Source organism: Mytilus californianus, unplaced genomic scaffold, assembly GCF_021869535.1.
Source record: "Mytilus californianus isolate M0D057914Y unplaced genomic scaffold, xbMytCali1.0.p SCAF_7, whole genome shotgun sequence".
NCBI lineage: Eukaryota > Metazoa > Mollusca > Bivalvia > Mytilida > Mytilidae > Mytilus > Mytilus californianus.
The window spans coordinates 90,993,409-91,013,982 of record NW_026262723.1 but is presented as its reverse complement, the minus strand read 5'-3'; the positions used below and the strand labels follow the sequence as shown (position 1 = coordinate 91,013,982).

The window sequence follows — 20,574 nt, the reverse complement described above, 5'->3', positions numbered from 1 at the left end:
CATAAAAAAAATCAAATTCTTGGTAAAAAGAATGTTAAGATTTCCACCAAAATAGTTTTCATTCATATTTCATGTACAAAATGAACTATAGTCTTGAACAAATTGTTATCTAATTTTTTTTAAAAGATCAGCAAGTGATCACAAATCTAAAGATCAAAGCAAAATTTCAGAAAATATCAATAATTACATTTTCAACTTCCTGCTGATAACAAACATGATTTCTTTATTTGATTAAAGATGATTTCTGACTAGATTTATTATTTAACATTTTAAAATTGAAGTGAAAAAGAAAATTATGTGTTTCTTTTATTTTATGTAACCATAAATTGGGTATGTAGAACATATAAATAGGGTTCAATGGTAGTTTTTTATGAAGTATTTTGTGTTTCACTGTGTGCTTTCTCTTGGCCATGGTATTATTCGTCCTTTTTGTGTCTCATTATTCCACATTTGTATCATCAAGCTTTTTTGGTTGATTTAATATTCACCTAGTAAATGTTAAATTTCATGAGGCTTTTTTTCAGTAGTAAGCTGATTTTAGTGTTTAAATTTGTTATTAACTTACATTCTCGAATAATTCCTGTACATCATGAAATGTCATGTAGCCTGGCTCTGAAGGATGGGATGGGGGTATGACGTTTAATCCCATGTATGAAAATGGTGTTGTTCCTATGAAGCTTCTCACTACAAAAGAAATTAAAAGTTTAATTCATGTAAAATATGCAATTTTTGCAATATTCATGAGAGAGAGATTTGGTTATGTGAGGTGAATGAGACACATAAGGTTGTAGCGTTCTGTTGCATATTGTATGATGCAGAGAGAAGGTTGTAGTGTTCTGTTGCATTTTGTATGATGCAGAGAGAAGGTTGTAGTGTTTTGTTGCATTTTGTATGATGCAGAGAGACATTGAGTTAAATGAAACTTCTTACTTTAGTAAGTCTTACACTATGACTTTCCAAAATGTTGTATATTCCTGATAACTACCTGATCTTTTACTTGCCCTAACATCCCCTCCACTTGTGTCAGGTATATCACATATCATCTTTTACTTGCCCTAACATCCCCTCCACTTGTGTCAGGTATATCAAATATCATCTTTTACTTTCCCTAACATCCCCTCCACTTGTGTCAGGTTTATCTCATATCATCTTTTACTTGCCCTAACATCCCCTCCACTTGTGTCAGGTATATCACATATCATCTTTTACTTGCCCTAACGTCCCCTCCACTTGTGTCAGGTATATCACATATCATCTTTTACTTGCCCTAACATCCCCTCCACTTGTGTCAGGTATATCACATATCATCTTTTACTTTCCCTAACATTCCCTCCACCTGTGTCAGGTATATCACATATCATCTTTTACTTGCCCTAACATCCCCTCCACTTGTGTTAGGTATATCACATATCATCTTTTACTTGCCCTAACATCCCCTCCACTTGTGTCAGGTATATCACATATTATTTGTTAGACATGCTTTTGCTTTTTAACCTTTTTACACAAAATAATTACATATTATATTTTATTACATACGTCGACCTGGCTCCATCCATGCTGTTTTTCTTTTGCCTTTTCTGTTGTATGGATCAATATAAAAAGTGCTGATATATGAACCTAAAATATACATCATTAACTTTATAACTGATCAAGAATTGTTGATTTTTTTTATTCCATAACTCTGGAAGGACAAAAATTCTCAAAATTTACTTACAAATCAAGCTCAAGTAACACACTATTAGACACTACATGCTGCAAAATGTTAATTATTTTTAACAATCAAACTCTCATAACTTTGGTATAGTTTATCTGGAAATTGTCAAAATAAAAAGAAAGATTGTATTCATAAAGCCAAGCATCGCTTAAAAATCTCATAAAGATGATATTCTAAAAGTTTATAAGTATAAAGGAATATAAAGGAGAATTGTTACTGCAATTTTTTGCAGCAATTAAAAGATAGATTTTGAAAAATTTAAAGTGTCATCTAAAATTCCCCAAATTTCAACATATTCATTTATTTTCAACCTTTAATTTGCATTTAGGCTATAGATATAACCATGACTTTTCATATCTACTTTAAGGTATGTTCCTACAAGCATTTAACCTGCCATGGCTATTCCTATCCAGAACAATGCAAAACAACACAACAATGTATGCCTACTAGTGCTTTCAACTGGTTTTAAGGGTACCCCTACTATCCATTACATGGTGTATATTTAAATAAAATGCTCCGCAGGGCGCAGCTTGATACGACCGCAGAGGTCGAACCCTGAACAGTTGGGGCAAGTATGGACACAACATTCAAGCTTGATTCAGCTTTGCATTTGGATTGTGATTAAATATTTGACACAGCATAGGTTTCTGACACAGAATGAATGTGGTCTAAGAACTTAAAAATTTTAAATTGGACATTCACCTATTATGGTCCAATATCCAAAATCTAAATACATGGTTAGATTCAGCATATCAAAGAACCCCAAGAATTCAATTTTTGATGAAATCAAACAAAGTTTAATTTTGGACCCTTTTGACCTCAATGTGGACAAAGTTGATAAGGGGGCCCAAAAATCAAAAATCTAAATACATGGTTAGATTCAGCATATCAGAGAACCCCTATATATTCAATTTTTGTTGAAATCAAACAAAGTTTAATTTTGGACCCCGATTTGGACCAACTTGAAAACTGGGCCCATAATCAAAAATCTAAATACATGTTTAGATTCAGCATATCAAAGAACCCCAATAATTCAATTTTTGATGAAATCAAACAAAGTTTAATTTTGGACCCTTTGGACCTCAATGTGGACCAATTTAAAAACGGGGCCAAAAATCTAAAAACTAAATACACGGTTAGATTCAGCATATTAAAGAACCCCAAGAATTCAAGAATAAAACCCCATTGAAATTGGTCAAGAAATAAGCAATTTATACGAAGTATCTTCTTTTGCACAATACTGTGCAATTAAATATTTCTTGCTATTGCGCAATACTGTACAATTGACAATTTCTTGCTATTACGCAATATTGTGCTATTGGATATTTCTTGCTATTGCGCAATACTATGCAATTGAAGATTTCTTGCTATTGCACAATACTGTGCAATTGAAGATTTCCTGCTATTGTGCAATACTGTGCAATTGAAAATTTCTTGCTATTGCACAATACTTATTATATAATAATTTACACATCCTGTTTGGTGTGTATCTCCTACCATATCATTATTATTTGCTTTTATATATAAATCAGAAATAACCAACTTAAAATGGAAAATTTTAAAAGAAAAAAAAAAGGAAAAAAAGGAAAAAAAAAAAAATCCCCCGCCCCAAATTTTTTGAACCCCCTTATGATTCATCACCCCCAAACTCAATCCCAGCCTTCCCTTTGTGGTATGGTACCTTGCAGTACAATTTCAGAGAGATCCATACACTTGAACACAAGTTATTGTCTGGAAACTAGAAAAATGTGTTTTTTGGGCCCCTTTTTGGCCCCTAATTCCTAAATGTTTAGGGCAATTACCCCCAAACTCAAACCCAGCTTTCCCTTTGTAATATGGAACCTTGTAGTACAATTTCAGAAAGATCCATACACTTACACACAAGTTATTGTCCTGAAACTAGAAAAATGCTTGTTTTTTGCACCTTTTTGGCCCCTAATTCCTAAAATATTGAGGCAATTACCCCCATCATCAATCCCAGCCTTCCCTTTGTGGTATGGTACCTTGCAGTACAATTTCAGAGAGATCCATACACTTGAACACAAGTTATTGTCTGGAAACTAGAAAAATGCCTATTTTTGGCCCCTTTTTTGGCCCCCAATTCCTAAACGTTTCGGCAATTACCCCCAAACTCAATTCCAGCTTTCCCTTTGTGATATGGAACCTTGTAGTACAATTTCAGAAACATCCATACACTTACACACAAGAAATTGTCATGAAACTAGAAAAATGCTTGTTTTTTGCCCCTTTTTTGGCCCCTAATTCCTAAAATTTTGAGACAATTACCCCCAAAATCAATCCCAGCATTCCTTTTGTGATATGGAACCTTGTGGTACAATGTCAGAGATATCCATACACTAACACACAAGTTATGTCTGGAAGTTACAAAAATGCTTATTTTTGGCCCCTTTTTGGCCCTAATTCCTTTACTGTTGGTACCATAACCCCCAAAATCAATCCCAACCTTCCTTTTGTGGTATTGAACCTTGTGGTAAAATTTCATAGAGATCCATTCACTTAAACTAAAGTTAGAGTGCGAAAACCAATGTGTCTTTGGACGACGCCAGACGACGACGACGACGCCAACGTCATACCAATATACGACCACAAAAATTTTTTTGCGGTCGTATAAAAATTAAACAAGAGGAAAATTTTGGTGTTACCTGAGCCTACCCCCTTAATGAAGTTAAATAACTGTATCAAAGCCAATGAATCAAAAAATATGGGTCACATGACCTGCATTCTATGGCAAATGGTCAGTCTGTCCAAGATATATCTTCCACAGGGGATCTCTCCCTATATGAAAGTATACACAAATGTGTCCCTTTTTTGATATGTCAAAATTAATGGGTTGCAATTTCACCAAGTTAAAATGTCAATAGATCAGTAATTTTCAACTTTCGATTAGATATCTGTATAGATATCAAAAATTGTATATGTGATAACTGAGAAATATATGAATGGATTATGATTTTACCATGAAATATATGTATGGGCCAGGATTTTCACGACTTCAAATATGAATCCAGGTGTTTTTGAAAATTTTATATAGACCAACCCCATCAATTTATATATATTTGAAATCTGCTAAGGAAAATTCAGGTCAATTTTGTTACAGTTTTTTATATTTCGGTTAGTGTTTAAAGTGGAAAACTACTTGCTAATTTTATCTTTTTTCACAACTTGCTAATTTCATCTTTTTCTACAGCTTGCTAAATGTATCTCTTTTTACAGCTTGCTAAACTTATATATTTTTACAACTTGTTAATTTCATCTTTTTTCACAGAATGTTTTCAAAGATATGCTGACCAATCAACTGATTTTCTTCAAGCATTCCTATCTTGCCTGGATATGAAAAGCAACTGAAAGAAGGTGTTAAAAAATATTTATTTCACATAACATAGCTGGTTAGCTATGTTGAAAATGATGTTGCATACCAGTACATAATTAACAACTTTTGCGTAATTCAGAACAAAAAGATTCCTCTGACCATTTTAAGACTGATATTTAAAGACACTGGCACTTTAAACCATCCTTTGAGGAAGACCTTGACAGGTGATAACTGTTCTGCACCTAACATCTCTAAAAGACATAAACTATCCTGGAGTTGATAATCAATTTTTTATTAATTTATTCTAAAATCCAATTTCCTTCTAAATATTTAGATTTTTATAAATTTGTGATAATTCACATTAACCTATCTAGAAGAGATTAATACATTATTTGATATCTTGGCAGGTAATAAATACATTATCAGGTTTTTTTCTATTTAGATATCCTAAAACATCAACTGTGAGTCACAAAATGAGGCTCTTTAATAAAAGAGTACATCGCACAAGCTCTAAGAAGGTTCACATCAAGGTGACAGACTGATATTCTACAAAATACTCATATTATCTAATTCATTTGAGTGTTTCTGTTGATCCAAAATATACCGGTAGTTCTTTGAAATTTTTAGAAGCTGAACATGATTGGAAGGTCAATGCACTATGCCAGCATTGAAAGCTCAAGGTTGAACATGATATTGTTGGGGCAACTCTTTTCAATGTCCCATGATTATGGCATGATACCAGATTTAGTAAAGAGTTGAGCAGAATGATAAAAAAGTATGAAAATAGGATACCCAAAAACATGAATGAAGAACGCAATGAGGTAAGCCCAAATCTTCACAATATATAGCAATACAAGACGTACCATCTTTGTCCAGGATATTATACGCCCAAACATCCTCATGCCACACTGGAACATCTTTATTTTCCTGAAATAGTAAAATAAAGAAAAGGGTTAAAAAGTTGATACCAGTTTGGATGAGGAAATACAAAACAATACTATTCAGCATTATCAAATTGAAGAAAAGTATAACATTAGAACTGCGAAAACATACACTGTGTTGATCTGTAGAGATGATCAAAGTACTGAAGTACTGAACATCGGATGACCGCAGGTTCTTGTGGATGGTCAAAAGCACATGTCACAGAAACAGATCACATCTCTATACCTGAAACTGAGGTTAATTTACAGAGATTTTTTTTTCTTATACAAGTTCGTGCTTGGATGATGAATAAATGACAGGAAATTCAACCTCACCGTAATAACTATTATATTGTAGTGATACAAATCAGTATACCTTAGACTATTATACTAATATAATAATAGTTCCAGAGAATACACTGGTTTGTTGTTATATATTATATTAATATTACGGTTGCATGTATATATAATTTTCATCTATATGTATATCATACTATTCTACTATTATTATAGTGTAATGCAAGTGCATGGTGGACACTCTTCTGTAAAAAAAAATCAAAGTCTTAAAGGCTGTAAAAGCAATTGCTGCCACGTTAATGTTTTGTGGACTTTTATTTTTCATCCATATATATAAGAATTAAACCTGACAGGACAGGAGTGTTGACTAGTGAGAAGCAAGACGGTTTTAACTTTATATCAATATAAGACTTTAGCAGGAAATCATTTTAAATATGTTTTATATTTTACAAGGAGACAACAAGTTTACCAGGCTAAAGTTGGGGTTAATTATACATGTGCTGAAACATATAACTGAAAAAAAAATCATTATGGATTATCCCCTGGTAGTGTTTGTAACTGGGCAATAATTTCCTTTATTGATTTAATTTTAACCATTTTCATAATTAATTTAAATTAACCATTCAGTTAAAACATTTCAACTTTCCAGACGCAAATGTTGAAAAACGGGACAGAAATAAAATATCTTACAAGACATAAACATGTAAAAAATAAATATATATTTCAGCTTACTAAAAATATGTTCATAATGTTACTTTGACATCATTCCTTAAAACTAAGTCCCAAACATAATTGCTCAGTTGACATGTGTCATCCTCATGCGATACGAGATAACTATAATTCTGATGCAATCCCGAAAAGGGGGGTCATCACAAACAAACATGACATTAAATTGTCATTATACGAACTAGAACAAACAGCTCTATGTTGCTTTGATATTTATCAATTTTCAGGAAACATGTGAAATAAATTTCAGGTCCATTTCATTATAGTGCCTAACAAGATTGCGTGAGGTAGACGAAATTGACCTTAAAACGATCGTATTGTCTGTTGATGTCCAAAAATAGGCAGATCGGACATATAAGGACTTTATCTAATGACTACATAAATTTGGGATTTATTATTATTATAATATTCTAATGAAACTGAAAATTGTATTTTTGTTTAGGATAAACAACAATTTTACCTGGCGTAGCCGTTCATAATTGTTTTTCTGCATTTATCTTCGAAAAATGGCGTATTTAATGGAATAGAACGTTAATACAGTAAACTTTCTTTTTTTTCTCCGCAATAGGCCATCAAAAATAATTTATCTAATGTGTATGTGGAAAATTATGTGAAAAGATAAAAATGTGGCAATTGTTACCTTTCATACCTTAAGTTTCGTTCATCTGATTCTGACCAATGCTTATATACTAAATATCTATTTATATGCCGCTATTATTGTTGTTGTTACCAATTATGTAAATCAATTGTATCCGATTTTATGCCCTTTATGGGCCCTGTAATTTGGGAAATAAAAAAAAAATCTATTCATTGATAAAACGTAATATGGACTGGTCCAGTGTCCAGTTTGCAGGTCATTTAATTTTCTGTACACATTCATGCACGCTCTGATTTAATCAATATACTCGTACGAAAAAGCATGAACAGTTTGAAGGTAATCTAATAATAACTTAATCCAATCAAATTGCATAAGATTCAATAACAATGTCAAGTCCACATCATAATGAGTAATAGAGGTAAACTGGGTAGGGAGAAAATGACAGATATTTCAAGTTAATATTTATGCAATAACAAATTAAAATTTGTCAACCAAAAGTTTTGCTACAATTTCAAAAACATGTCGTTCTGTATGGGTATAGTTTTCGGATCTTTCATTAGCGTATTTAAGGCTATAAAAAGTTTGGGCTTCAAAAGTTCACACAATTATTGACTTTATACAGAAAATTCGTCCTTGTAAAACATTTAATAGTTCACAAATGATACGCGATTTTAAAGTAAAATTATTTCTGAAAACACTGCAAAAAATTTCATTCATATTGATAAAGTGGTATCGTCATAAAGTGCGTTGAAATGAACAGTGGTATAGCAAACATCGAATTCCCTCACAAAATGTTATCACACACTACAGTAAGGGGAGTCAGTTAAGTTTGTTTATTTTTAGATACTATACAGGTAATCTTTTGACACTACGTATACAACCTGTGTGACCTGTGTAGTGATTTTGATTTTACGATAAATTCATGAATGAACGATAATTTTATGAATGAACATGAGCACCTGACCTCTTTCTTAAACACCTATTAAACATATAAAACCGTATTTAATAAGGAGATAATTCAGTCAAATTTTCAGTACTAAATCAACAACTGAAATGATTCCATTTTTTGATGAAACATCGTACGAACGGAGAACGGAATCGCAGGTATAAAAATGCACTTTTTTCCCTTGTAATGACCGCGGATCTATAATTTTTATAGATCGGTTGAAATCCCAAAACTAATTTGCATAATGGAAATTTAGGCGATAGCAATACATCGGAGTGACCTCAAGGTCATCCTCTGTAAAAATGACAAATATAAACATAGAGGAAAATGTAGGAATCGGTCAATGAATCTAGGCTTTCAGTTAAATTACAGTCATCATGACTTAATTTAATCAAACAATAAAATATAAATATATTCGTTAAAGATTTTTTTCAGAAAGTTAATAAATGGTACTCAACATGAAGAGGAAGACATGTTGTAATTAGTAGTCCGGCTAGATGAGCTAAGGAGTATGAATCACGCTTTTGACAATTACAATGTAAAATGTTTAGAAGAATAACTTGGGGATCACTAGGTTTATGTCAGAGGAGGGATACTTTCAACACAGGACACTAATGTGTCTTATTTTATCACTTCATGGAAGTGATGATTGTTTATCAACCTGACAGAGACATTTGTTGACCAAAATTATGAAGATATGACACAGTCACACTTTAAAAACCGAACTAGTTTTTAGACTATACAATCTATATGTACACATACATGCTAAAGAAATTAGTGATTTTTTTATCTGAATTATATTTATGCATCTGTATTTCGCCAATCCCCCCTATATCAATATCTATTGATAGTAATTTCTTGATTTTTAGTTTTTAATCGTTGAAAAAAAATGTTACAGATCATTCTTAAGGTATTTCATATGCAATACAATGTCCCCTCAAAGCTGTAATGATTACATTGGATGCAATTACAGCTGATGAAAAATCACTCAACCAAAACTAACCTCTATCTTAATAGGTAACTTCCTGTATTCAAATATCTAATTTACAACTTCAGGCATTACAAAAGAAAGTGCAGACAACTGAGAATTTTCATGCAAATTTCCTTTTCCAAATGCCACCACTAAGACAAAAATCGCACAATGGGAACAAAATTCAATTAAATGCTCTGCTGAGCACAGCTTGATACGACCGCAGAGGTCGAACCCTGAACAGTTGGGGCAAGTATGGACACAACATTCAAGCTTGATACAGCACTGAATTTGGATTGTGATTAAATATTTGACACAGCATAGGTTTCTGACACAGAATGAATGTGGTCTAAGAACTTAAAAATTTGTAATTTACCTATTCAAACCATATCATTATTATTTGCTTTTATATATAAATCAGAAATAACCAATTTAAAATGGAAAATTTTAAAGGAAAAAAAGGAAAAAAAAATCCCCTCCCCCCCAAAAATTTTTGAACCCACTTATGATTCGTCACCCCCAAACTCAATCCCAGCCTTCCCTTTGTGGTATGGTACCTTGCAGTACAATTTCAGAGAGATCCATACACTTGAACACAAGTTATTGTCTGGAAACTAGAAAAATGCTTGGTTTTTTGCCCCTTTTTGGCCCCAAATTCCTAAACATTTAGGGCAATTACCCCCAAACTCAAACCCAGCTTTCCCTTTGTGATATGGAACCTTGTAGTACAATTTCATAAAGATCCATACACTAACACACAAGTTATTGTCCTGAAACTAGAAAAATGCTTGTTTTTTGCCCCTTTTTGGCCCCTTATTCCTAAAATTTTGAGGCAATTACCCCCAAAATCAATCCCAGTCTTCCCTTTGTGATATGGTACCTTGCAGTACCATTTCAGAGAGATCCATACACTTGAACACAAGTTATTGTCTGGAAACTAGAAAAATGCTTATTTTTGGCCCCTTATTCCTAAACGTTTTGGGCAATTACCCCCAAACTCAATTCAAGCTTTTCCTTTGTGATATGGAACCTTGTAGTACAATTTCAGAAAGATCCATACACTTACACACAAGTTATTGTAATGAAACTAGAAAAATGCTTGTTTTTTGCCCCTTTTTTGGCCCCTTATTCCTAAAATTTTGAGGCAATTACCCCCAAAATCAATCCCAGTCTTCCCTTTGTGATACGGAACCTTGCAGTACCATTTCAGAGAGATCCATACACTTGAACACAAGTTATTGTCTGGAAACTAGAAAAATGCTTATTTTTGGCCCCTTATTCCTAAACATTTAGGGCAATTACCCCCAAACTCAAACCCAGCTTTCCCTTTGTGATATGGAACCTTGCAGTACAATTTCATAAAGATCCATACACTAACACGCAAGTTATTGTCCTGAAACTAGAAAAATGCTTGTTTTTTGCCCCTTTTTCCTAAAATTTTGAGGCAATTACCCCCAAAATCAATCCCAGTCTTCCCTTTGTGATATGGTACCTTGCAGTACCATTTCAGAGAGATCCATACACTTGAACACAAGTTATTGTCTGGAAACTAGAAAAATGCTTATTTTTGGCCCCTTATTCCTAAACGTTTTGGGCAATTACCCCCAAACTCAATTCAAGCTTTTCCTTTGTGATATGGAACCTTGTAGTACAATTTCAGAAAGATCCATACACTTACACACAAGTTATTGTAATGAAACTAGAAAAATGCTTGTTTTTTGCCCCTTTTTTGGCCCCTAATTCCTAAAATTTTGAGGCAATTACCCCCAAAATCAATCCCAGCATTCCCTTTGTGATACGGAACCTTGTGGTCAAGTCAGAGAGATCCATACACTTACACACAAGTTATGTCAGGAAGTTACAAAAATGCTTATTTTTGGCCCCTAATTCCTTAACTGTTGGTACCAGAACCCCCAAAATCAATCCCAACCTTCCTTTTGTGGTATTGAACCTTATGGTAAAATTTCATAGAGATCCATTCACTTAAACTAAAGTTAGAGTGCGAAAACCAATGTGTCTTCGGACGACGTTTTTTGAACCCCATTATGATTTATCACCCCCAAACTCAATCCCAGCCTTCCCTTTGTGGTATTGTACCTTGCAGTACAATTTCAGAGAGATCCATACACTTGATCACAAGTTATTGTCTGGAAACTAGAAAAATGCTTGTTTTTTGGCCCCTTTTTGGTCCCAAATTCCTAAATGTTTAGGGCAATTACCCCCAAACTCAAACCCAGCTTTCCCTTTGTGATATGGAACCTTGTAGTACAATTTCATAAAGATCCATACACTAACACACAAGTTATTGTCCTGAAACTAGAAAAATGCTTGTTTTTTGCCCCTTTTTGGCCCCTTATTCCTAAAATTTTGAGGCAATTACCCCCAAAATCAATCCCAGCCTTCCCTTTGTGATATGGTACCTTGCAGTACAATTTCAGAGAGATCAATACACTTGAACACAAGTTATTGTCTGGAAACTAGAAAAATGCTTATTTTTGGCCCCTTATTCCTAAACATTTTGGGCAATTACCACCAAACTCAATTCAAGCTTTCCCTTTGTGATATGGAACATTGTAGTATAATTTCAGAAAGATCCATACACTTACACACAAGTTATTGTCATGAAACTAGAAAAATGCTTGTTTTTTGCCCCTTTTTGGCCCCTAATTCCTTAATTGTTAACCCCCAAAATCAATCCCAACCTTCCTTTTGTGGTATTGAACCTTATGGTAAAATTTCATAGAGATCCATTCACTTAAACTAAAGTTAGAGTGCGAAAACCAATGTGTCTTTGGACGACGAAGACGACGACAACTACGACGACGACAATATCATACCAATATACGACCACAAAATTTATTTGCGGTCGTATAAAAAGTATCTGTAACTTATTATGATATGACTGTATAACAAATATATAATAAGCTGATTCAAGTTTGAAAAAATTGATATACCAATGCAAGTTTCTATTCTAATGCAACTTGGCATAAAACAACAATTTTGATTGGATGACGTCTGCCATCAATTCAACGGTTGATGAACCGAGTTATTGGTAACAACGTTGCGCAATCGCAGTCGCCACTTACAGGATATTTGAAATGTTTAATTTTAAACATTTTAAGAGTATTGCATTAGAATGGAATTAACAGTACTGTAGTTGAAGAGCTGCTGCTGTCAATTTTGATTTGACAGTCGCAAATATCTGTTTCACTGTAAAAAACAGCATTTGTGACCATCAAATCGCCAATTGACAGCGGCAACTGTTTTTTACCTTTTTTTTTTTTTACTGTTTCTCATTATCTATTATAGTTTGTGCAAAAACTTAACTACTAAAATAAAAAAAAAAGAGTGCAACATGCTGAAATGTCTGGCCTGCTTTACTGACCATTGATTTTATGTTGAAAATCTTAAAGATAAAGGTTTTACTAAAAGCATTACAGAAACTTAACATTTTTTAAGATCTATGACAATGATGTCAAGGTCAGATAAATCGTGTCAGACAAACATATACACCTTACAATTTTTTATACACCAAATATAGTTGACCTATTGCATATGCTAATTGAAAAACAGACCAAAACACAAAAACTTAACATTGACCAATGAACCATGAAAATGAGGTCAAGGTCAGATTATACCTGCCAAACAGAAATATGCACCTTACAATTATTCCATACACCAAATATAGCTGACCTATTGCTATTAGTATTTGAAAAACAGACCAAATCACAAAAACTTAATATTGACAAGTGAACCATAAAAATGAGGTCAAGGTCAGATGATACCTGCCAGGCAGACATGTACACCTTACAATCATTTCATACACCAAATATAGTTTGAACTATTGCTTATAGTACTTGAAAAACAGACAAAAACACAAAAAATTAACATTGACCAATGAACCATGAAAATGAGGTCAAGGTCAGATGATACCTGCCAAACTGACATGTACCCATTACAATCATTCCATACACCAAATATAACTGATCTACTGCTTATAGTATTTGAGAAACGGACCTAATCATGGTAACTTTAACCTTGATCACTGATCCATAAAATGAGGTTGAGGTCAGGTGAACTCTGTCTGACAGACATGTACCGGTAGTTGTTGCTAAGAACCCATATACCAAATATAGATATCATATTACCGGTACTCATAATAAGTGAGAAATTCCCATGACAAAAAAACTCATTTTTTTTCAAGCAGTCGCTGAACCATGAAAATGAGGTCAAGGACAATGGACATATGATTGATGGAAACTTGGTAACATAAGGTATCTGCATACAAGATATGAAGCATCCTGGTCTTCAACCTTCTGAAATATAAAGCTTTATACAAATAGTTTATGCTGCCATGGCGGTCGCCAGATAGTAATACCTATGTCTTGCATACTGCGACTTTCGTCGCAGACAGACAAAAATCATCTTTAAAGGGCAATTGCTCTTAAAAGGAGTCAGTTGACAATGTCTATCTATTTGTAAATCTTATTGTGCTTATAACATCTTTATAATTTAAAATTAATCTCTATCTAAAACAATTTCTGCAAAATATAAAAAAAAATGGATAAAAACCCTCTTTCAAGGGCAATAACTCCTAAAAGCGGTCAATTGACAAAAAAACTTTTCATTTCACAATTTCTCTCTATTTTAGTTTCTGCCACCAAAAAAATAAAAATTAAAATTAAATTTTTCAAGGTCAATAACTCCAATAAGGGGTTAATTGACATTTCCTTCATGTTAAAAAAATATTTGTTGATTTTATTTTGCTGAACACTTTTGCTTTTACAATTTCCCTTTATCTTTTATATTTTCTGCAATAAAACACAAAAAAAAAAAACCATTACCATACTACAGGCATAATTTCCATTAACTACAAACCTTAAACTGTATATGAAACAGCTTGGAACATAAATCCAGTAATCCCTTCAAAACTAATGGTGCTGGAAAGTATTCTCTCACTCCGTCAGCATTTAATCTGCAATAAATAAGTAATACAACTAAATGTTCATCTTCAGATAAATTCCTCCTTCAACAATCTTTATAGAGTCAGATACAGACAAGAAATGTCATTAGTAAGGAGTTATGTTGTTTTCAGAATGTTAGAACAGCAACATTTCAGCAGAAGTTTCTTTTGTAATCTTGAAAGTTACACAAAAACTAGTTGTATTACTCAAATCTAATAAAAACAAAATTGCATGTGTTGTCCTGCTAATAAAACAAGATTGCATGCATTATCCTGCTAATAAAAGAAGATTGCATGTGTTGTCCTGCAAACAAAACAAGATCGCATGCATTGTCCTGCTAAAAAAACAAGACTGCATGTGTTGTACTGCTAATAAAACAAGATTACATTTGTTGTCCTGCTAATAAAACAAGATTGCATGCTTTGTTCTGCTTATAAAACAAGATTGCATGCTTTGTCCTGCTTATAAAACAAGATTGCATCATTTTGTTTGCATGTGTTGTCCTGCTAATAAAACAAGATTGCATGTGTTGTCCTGCTAATAAAACAAGATTGCAAGTGTTGTCCTGCTATTAAAACAAGATGGCATGTGTTGTCCTGTTAATAAAACAAGATTGCATGTGTTGTCCTTCTAATAAAACAAGATTGCATGTGTTGTCCTGCTAACAAAACAAGATTGCATGTGTTGTCCGGCTAAGCATACTCCCACTGGCAATTGAAAGTATCAAAAAGTAGAAAGTAAGTGTCTGACAGATCCTAAAAGTGCTCAACTGTTACTCTGAACCCATCACTGCCAAGATGATGACTAAATATGAAGTAATTCTGTTCAGCAGTACTTGAAAAAAGTGTGATGAAAAACATTTAGTTCATTCAACATATTGCAAAAATTCAAAGTATTGACAAACAGGAAGTAGGTGTCTGACAGATCTGAGAAGAAATTACATGTTACAACTCAACACTGTAAAGTTGCTGACCAGATATGAAATTATTCTGTTCAATAGTTTACTGACAAAAGAGTGGCGAAAAGTTTTAAGTCCATTCAACATATTAAAGATTCCAAATTCACTAACAAAATCTCATGTACTGTCTAACTGAAAAGTTCAATCAGGATTAACTGGTGATTTAAACTTTACCTGGCATATCACTCCCCCCCCCCCCAAAAAAATAAAATAAAAGGAGATGTTAGGGTAAACATCAAAGCAATCTTTAATTTTAACAAAAAAATTGTAATAAAATGCTCCGCTGGGCACAACTTGATACGACAGCAGAGGTCAAACCCTGAACAGTTGGGGCAAGTCTGGACACAACATTCAAGCTTGATACAGCTCTGATTTTAAAATTGTGATTAAATATTTGACACAGCATAGGTTTCTGACACAGAATGAATGTGGTCTAAGAACTTAAAAAATTTTAATTTACCTATTCAAACCATATCATTATTATTTGCTTTTATATATAAATCAGAAATAACCAATTTAAAATGGAAAAATTTTAAAGAAAAAAAAAGGAAAAAAAAATCCCCCCCCCCCAAATTTTTTGAACCCACTTATGATTCATCACCCCCAAACTCAATCCCAGCCTTCCCTTTGTGGTATGGTACCTTGCAGTACAATTTCAGAGAGATCCATACACTTGAACACAAGTTATTGTCTGGAAACTAGAAAAATGCTTATTTTTGGCCCCTTTTTGGTCCCTTATTCCTAAACGTTTAGGGCAATTACCCCCAAACTCAATTCCAGCTTTTCCTTTGTGATATGGAACCTTGTAGTACAATTTCAGAAAGATCCATACACTTACACACAAGTTATTGTCCTGAAACTAGAAAAATGCTTGTTTTTTGCCCCTTTTTTGGCCCCTTATTCCTAAAATTTTGAGGCAATTACCCCCATAATCAATCCCAGCATTCCCTTTGTGATATGGAACCTTGTAGTACAATGTCAGAGAGATCCATACACTAACACACAAGTTATGTCTGGAAGTTCTTTGGCCCCTTTTTGGCCCCTTATTCCTTAAATGTTGGTATCATAACCCCCAATATCAATACCAACCTTCCTTTTGTGGTATTGAACCTTATGGTAAAATTTCATAGAGATCCATTCACTTAAACTAAAGTTAGAGTGCGAAAACCAATGTGTCTTTGGACGACGACGACGCCAATGTCATACCAATATGTCGTATAAAAACTACTGATTACATCAATCTAGATATTGTACACTATGCTACATTAAATGTAAAAGGATATCCTTAATTTATCATGAAATAAAGTTAAATTGCTGATAGACTCCCCTTCCCCTTTCACCCTGCAAAAAAATGCATTAACCAATATATCATGGTATTTCCGATTTGGCTAACACCTTCATGGATGATTTTAATACATGCAGTATTGCTTATCTAAAAAAAAAATACATAATATCAAAAATGATAATTACACAATGATGGAACTAAATGGAATTTTTCATATGTCGATTAGCAGCTACAACTGTAAGCTATTTGGAAGGTAGGTGTCTTCACTTCCTACTTCCGCTAAACCAGCAATTATCACATCCAAATATAAATTTGACAGCATATGTTGTAAATTTGGGTTGATTTGCAGCAAAAAATTGCAGTGTCCAACAAAAAAAAACTGTTTCAAAATAGGTTGATTGATTGATTGTTGTTTGCTTCATGTCCAGTGGTAAACATTTCATTTATATTCAGGACGAAATTAAATTAACAATTAACGCATTATTTAGGGTCAGTATGGGTTTTGTTCATAAACACATATAGACAATTCACGTATCTTCCTTTAAGTATGTGTTAAATATGATACATACGTCAAAAACTTAAATTGGTGACTAACAGTGTCGAAACATTGTTATCTATTGCAGTGATGATTCAGATTATATATATGTAAACAACACTTAGTAATTTTGAAAAGTCTTAGATGCATGATTTTTATTAGTTGTTATTGGCTTTGAACTAGCTGTCAGTAACTGCAAGTACTCTCAGATCTGTACTTAGTGTCTTTTTGTTGTGGGGATGTATCAGTACCCTGCTATGTCCACTCTGTGTTTTTGTAAGATGTATTTCTGCTTTGTATCGATCTGATGAGTTGAGCCCTTTTCAACTGATTTTCATAGTTTGTTCTTATGTTGTACTGTTACACCACTGTACCAGGTTAGGGGAAGGTTTGGTGCGTCTTTAAACTAGTTTAACCCTGCCACATTCTGTTTGTGCCTGTCCCAAGTCAGGAGCCTGTAATTAAGTGGTTGTCGTTTGTTGCTGTATTTCATATTTGTTTTTCGTTCATTATTTTGTACATAAATCAGGCTGTTAGTTTTCTCGTTTGAATTGTTTTACATTTGTCATCTCGCACCCTTTATAGCTGACTATACGGTGTGGGTTTTACTCATTGTTAAAGGCCGTACGGTGACCTATAGTTGTTAATTTCTGTGTCATTTGGTCTCTTGTGGAGAGTTGTCTCATTTGCAATCATACCACATCTTCTTATTTTTGTTGTGTCTTTTTTTGTACCCAATAGGACAACAATTATTTTGTGAAAATAAAAGACTATGATATCATAGCCAAAGGAAATATTATTTAAGTTATTTTAAGAATCACTGGCTATTAAAAGCTTTTTTATCCAACAGTCAAAATATCAATTTCATCAAAATTTGCTTGTTAATACTAAATTTGGGTTAATTAGCACAGGCACTTGTCTCAGAATTTTTTTCCCCTATATACCTTAATAAGTTATATTAAGGTATATAGGTATTTTTTTTTCTGAGACAAGTGCCTGTGTTAATTAGAGGTTAGCATATAATTTCGACACTACTATTATGAGAGTTGAATTTGAAAATAAAATTTTGACTTCCAGATGTTTGGTCTTATGGTATTGTTGGGTTGCTCTCTCACTAATGTTTATCTTACATGACCTTTAATTCAAATTGTAAAATACTTGTTGGATTGCTGTTTCACTAATGTTTATCCTACATGTTAACACATATATAAAATCAATTTACAGATCCTCCTACAGATTTGGTAAATATGATTCATATGTTAAAAATGTAAATTAGCCACAAAAAGTGTAAAACAATAGCTATATACTGCATTGATGATTTATACAATGTTTGTAAACAATGATTTGAAAAGGTAACAAAAAAATGACCTACAAACCTGAAATGTCTGGCCTGCTTAAATTATCATAAATACTCCTAGTTCTTAAGATAGTGATTAAAGAGCTGCGCCATGAGCGAATGATATGCCCATTACTTTTTCAAAGAACAAAGTTCCATGACTCCTAAATATCATATCAGAAATTTATTAAAAAAAACTAAAGGGAGCTTATTTTGATAGATATAATCCAGTCAGAGAAGTTTCATGAAAACTGCTCATATCACTTTTTGAGTTGCTGTCCGAAAACTGGAAAATCACCCTTTTTTAATGAATAAAACCCTGGAAAATCCTCCTTTTTAATGATGAAAACCCCATAACTCAGAAACGTAAAATCTAAAATTTATAAAAATCAAAAGAGAGCTCACGTCAATAGATATAAAATAGTGACCAAAGTTTTATGCAAATTGGTCAAAGCATTTTTGAGTTATTGTCCAAAAACTGGAAAATCACCCTTTTTTAATGAATAAAACCCCATAACTGGGTAACGTAAAATCTAAAATTTATAAAAATTCGAAAGGGAGCTCACATCAATAGATATAAACGGAAGGACTGATGGACTGACTGACAGAGGGACAACGGTATACAATAATACGTCCCGTAAACGGGTGTATAAAAATGTGTGACATATAAATGATCCCTGTGCTCATGTTGTTACAAAAGACCATCAAAAAATGTCCCAAGACAGAGAAGGTACAAATCTTCTTAAGAAGACACAGAAATGTCCTCCACCTTCTAAAATTCTAAACAATTTGAAGGCTACTTTATACCAAATCCTTCTACTAAACCAATATATCATAACTGAATTTTTTTCTCAGAAATCGTTTTGTGTTTGTACCAGCTGACAAAGCAGCCAACAATGTCATTTCTGTCAGAACTGAGATTACAAATTTTAAAACATTTAAATCCAACAACTTTTACTGAAGAAAAGATTGTAGATGAACACATTTCAACAATGCCTACCTAAATCAAAATTTCTTCTTATATCTGCATCCAATAAATGTACAACTACACATATTTTGCTTTTTCTGACCAGTGCTCTTACAATATTATTAAATTTTGTAGTAATATTTGTGAAAAGCAGTATTAAATATTTCTAAAGTGCTAAAAATTCTTCGAAAGTCTTTGATGAGTTATGTTTCATTAAATGACAGTTTGTCTCCATTGATAGTTATGATTTATCTATTTTGTATACTTCACTACCACATAATCTTATTAAACAGATGATCTTTTAAAAAACTGTGTGTAACTATAAATATTGTCTTCATTTTACAAATCCTTTTTCAGTTATCAAAATACAAATTGAACTGGCAAATACAGTATTATATAGAGCTATAAGCATTTTACTTGACAATACATTTGTCCATAAGGAGATAAAATATATCAAAAGATTAGTACTCCAATGGATACTTACTGTGCCCTCTGATTACCAATTTATTCCTTAAAATCACACTTTATACTTCATAGCACCCAACAAAACACCATTTGATAGATATTTTTGACCATACATGCAGATATTTTAGATGATATTTATTCGATAAACAATCCAGATTTTTCCAAATATACAAACTCAATGAATACACCTTTACCGACTTTCACTAAATGAAACCTTTATTATGGCCAATGTACTATATCCTTTTTTAAGACCTTGATGTTTAAAATTCCTCATGAAAATCTTTATTCCAAAATTTATGAAAAACATAATGACTTTTCCTTTCCTATTGTTAATTTTTCTTTCTTCCATTGTGAAGTTGCATTGGTTCCTTTCTATGAAATATACATTTCTCAGTTGGATATTTTTGCAAGTGTTTCAGAGATGTGTCAGAATTCAATAAACATAAACATAAGGATTTTCTCGCTGTGTTGAAGACCCATTGGTGGCCTTGGGCTGTTTTCTGCTCTTTGGTTGGGTTGTTGTCTCTTTGACACATTCCCCATTTCCATTCTCAATTCTATA

The 20,574-nt window shown here is 32.9% G+C and overlaps 2 protein-coding genes across 2 annotated transcripts in view; one reads left to right on the top strand and one right to left on the bottom strand.

The window, feature by feature from the left end:
* The window catches only part of LOC127708644 ((E3-independent) E2 ubiquitin-conjugating enzyme UBE2O-like), a 207,428-nt gene that overhangs the window by 109,479 nt on the left and 77,375 nt on the right, over nucleotides 1–20,574 (top strand). The gene's annotated exons all lie outside the window — the stretch shown is intronic.
* LOC127708660 (uncharacterized) overlaps nucleotides 1–20,574 on the bottom strand; it is a 105,690-nt gene that overhangs the window by 13,079 nt on the left and 72,037 nt on the right. Inside the window, exons 10-13 of the mRNA XM_052213742.1 lie at nucleotides 14,381–14,477; nucleotides 5,909–5,972; nucleotides 1,537–1,617; nucleotides 566–684 (exon numbers count right to left, since the gene is read on the bottom strand). Of these exons, the coding sequence (XP_052069702.1) occupies nucleotides 566–684; nucleotides 1,537–1,617; nucleotides 5,909–5,972; nucleotides 14,381–14,477 (361 nt within the window). The remainder of the gene's footprint in view (nucleotides 1–565; nucleotides 685–1,536; nucleotides 1,618–5,908; nucleotides 5,973–14,380; nucleotides 14,478–20,574) is intronic.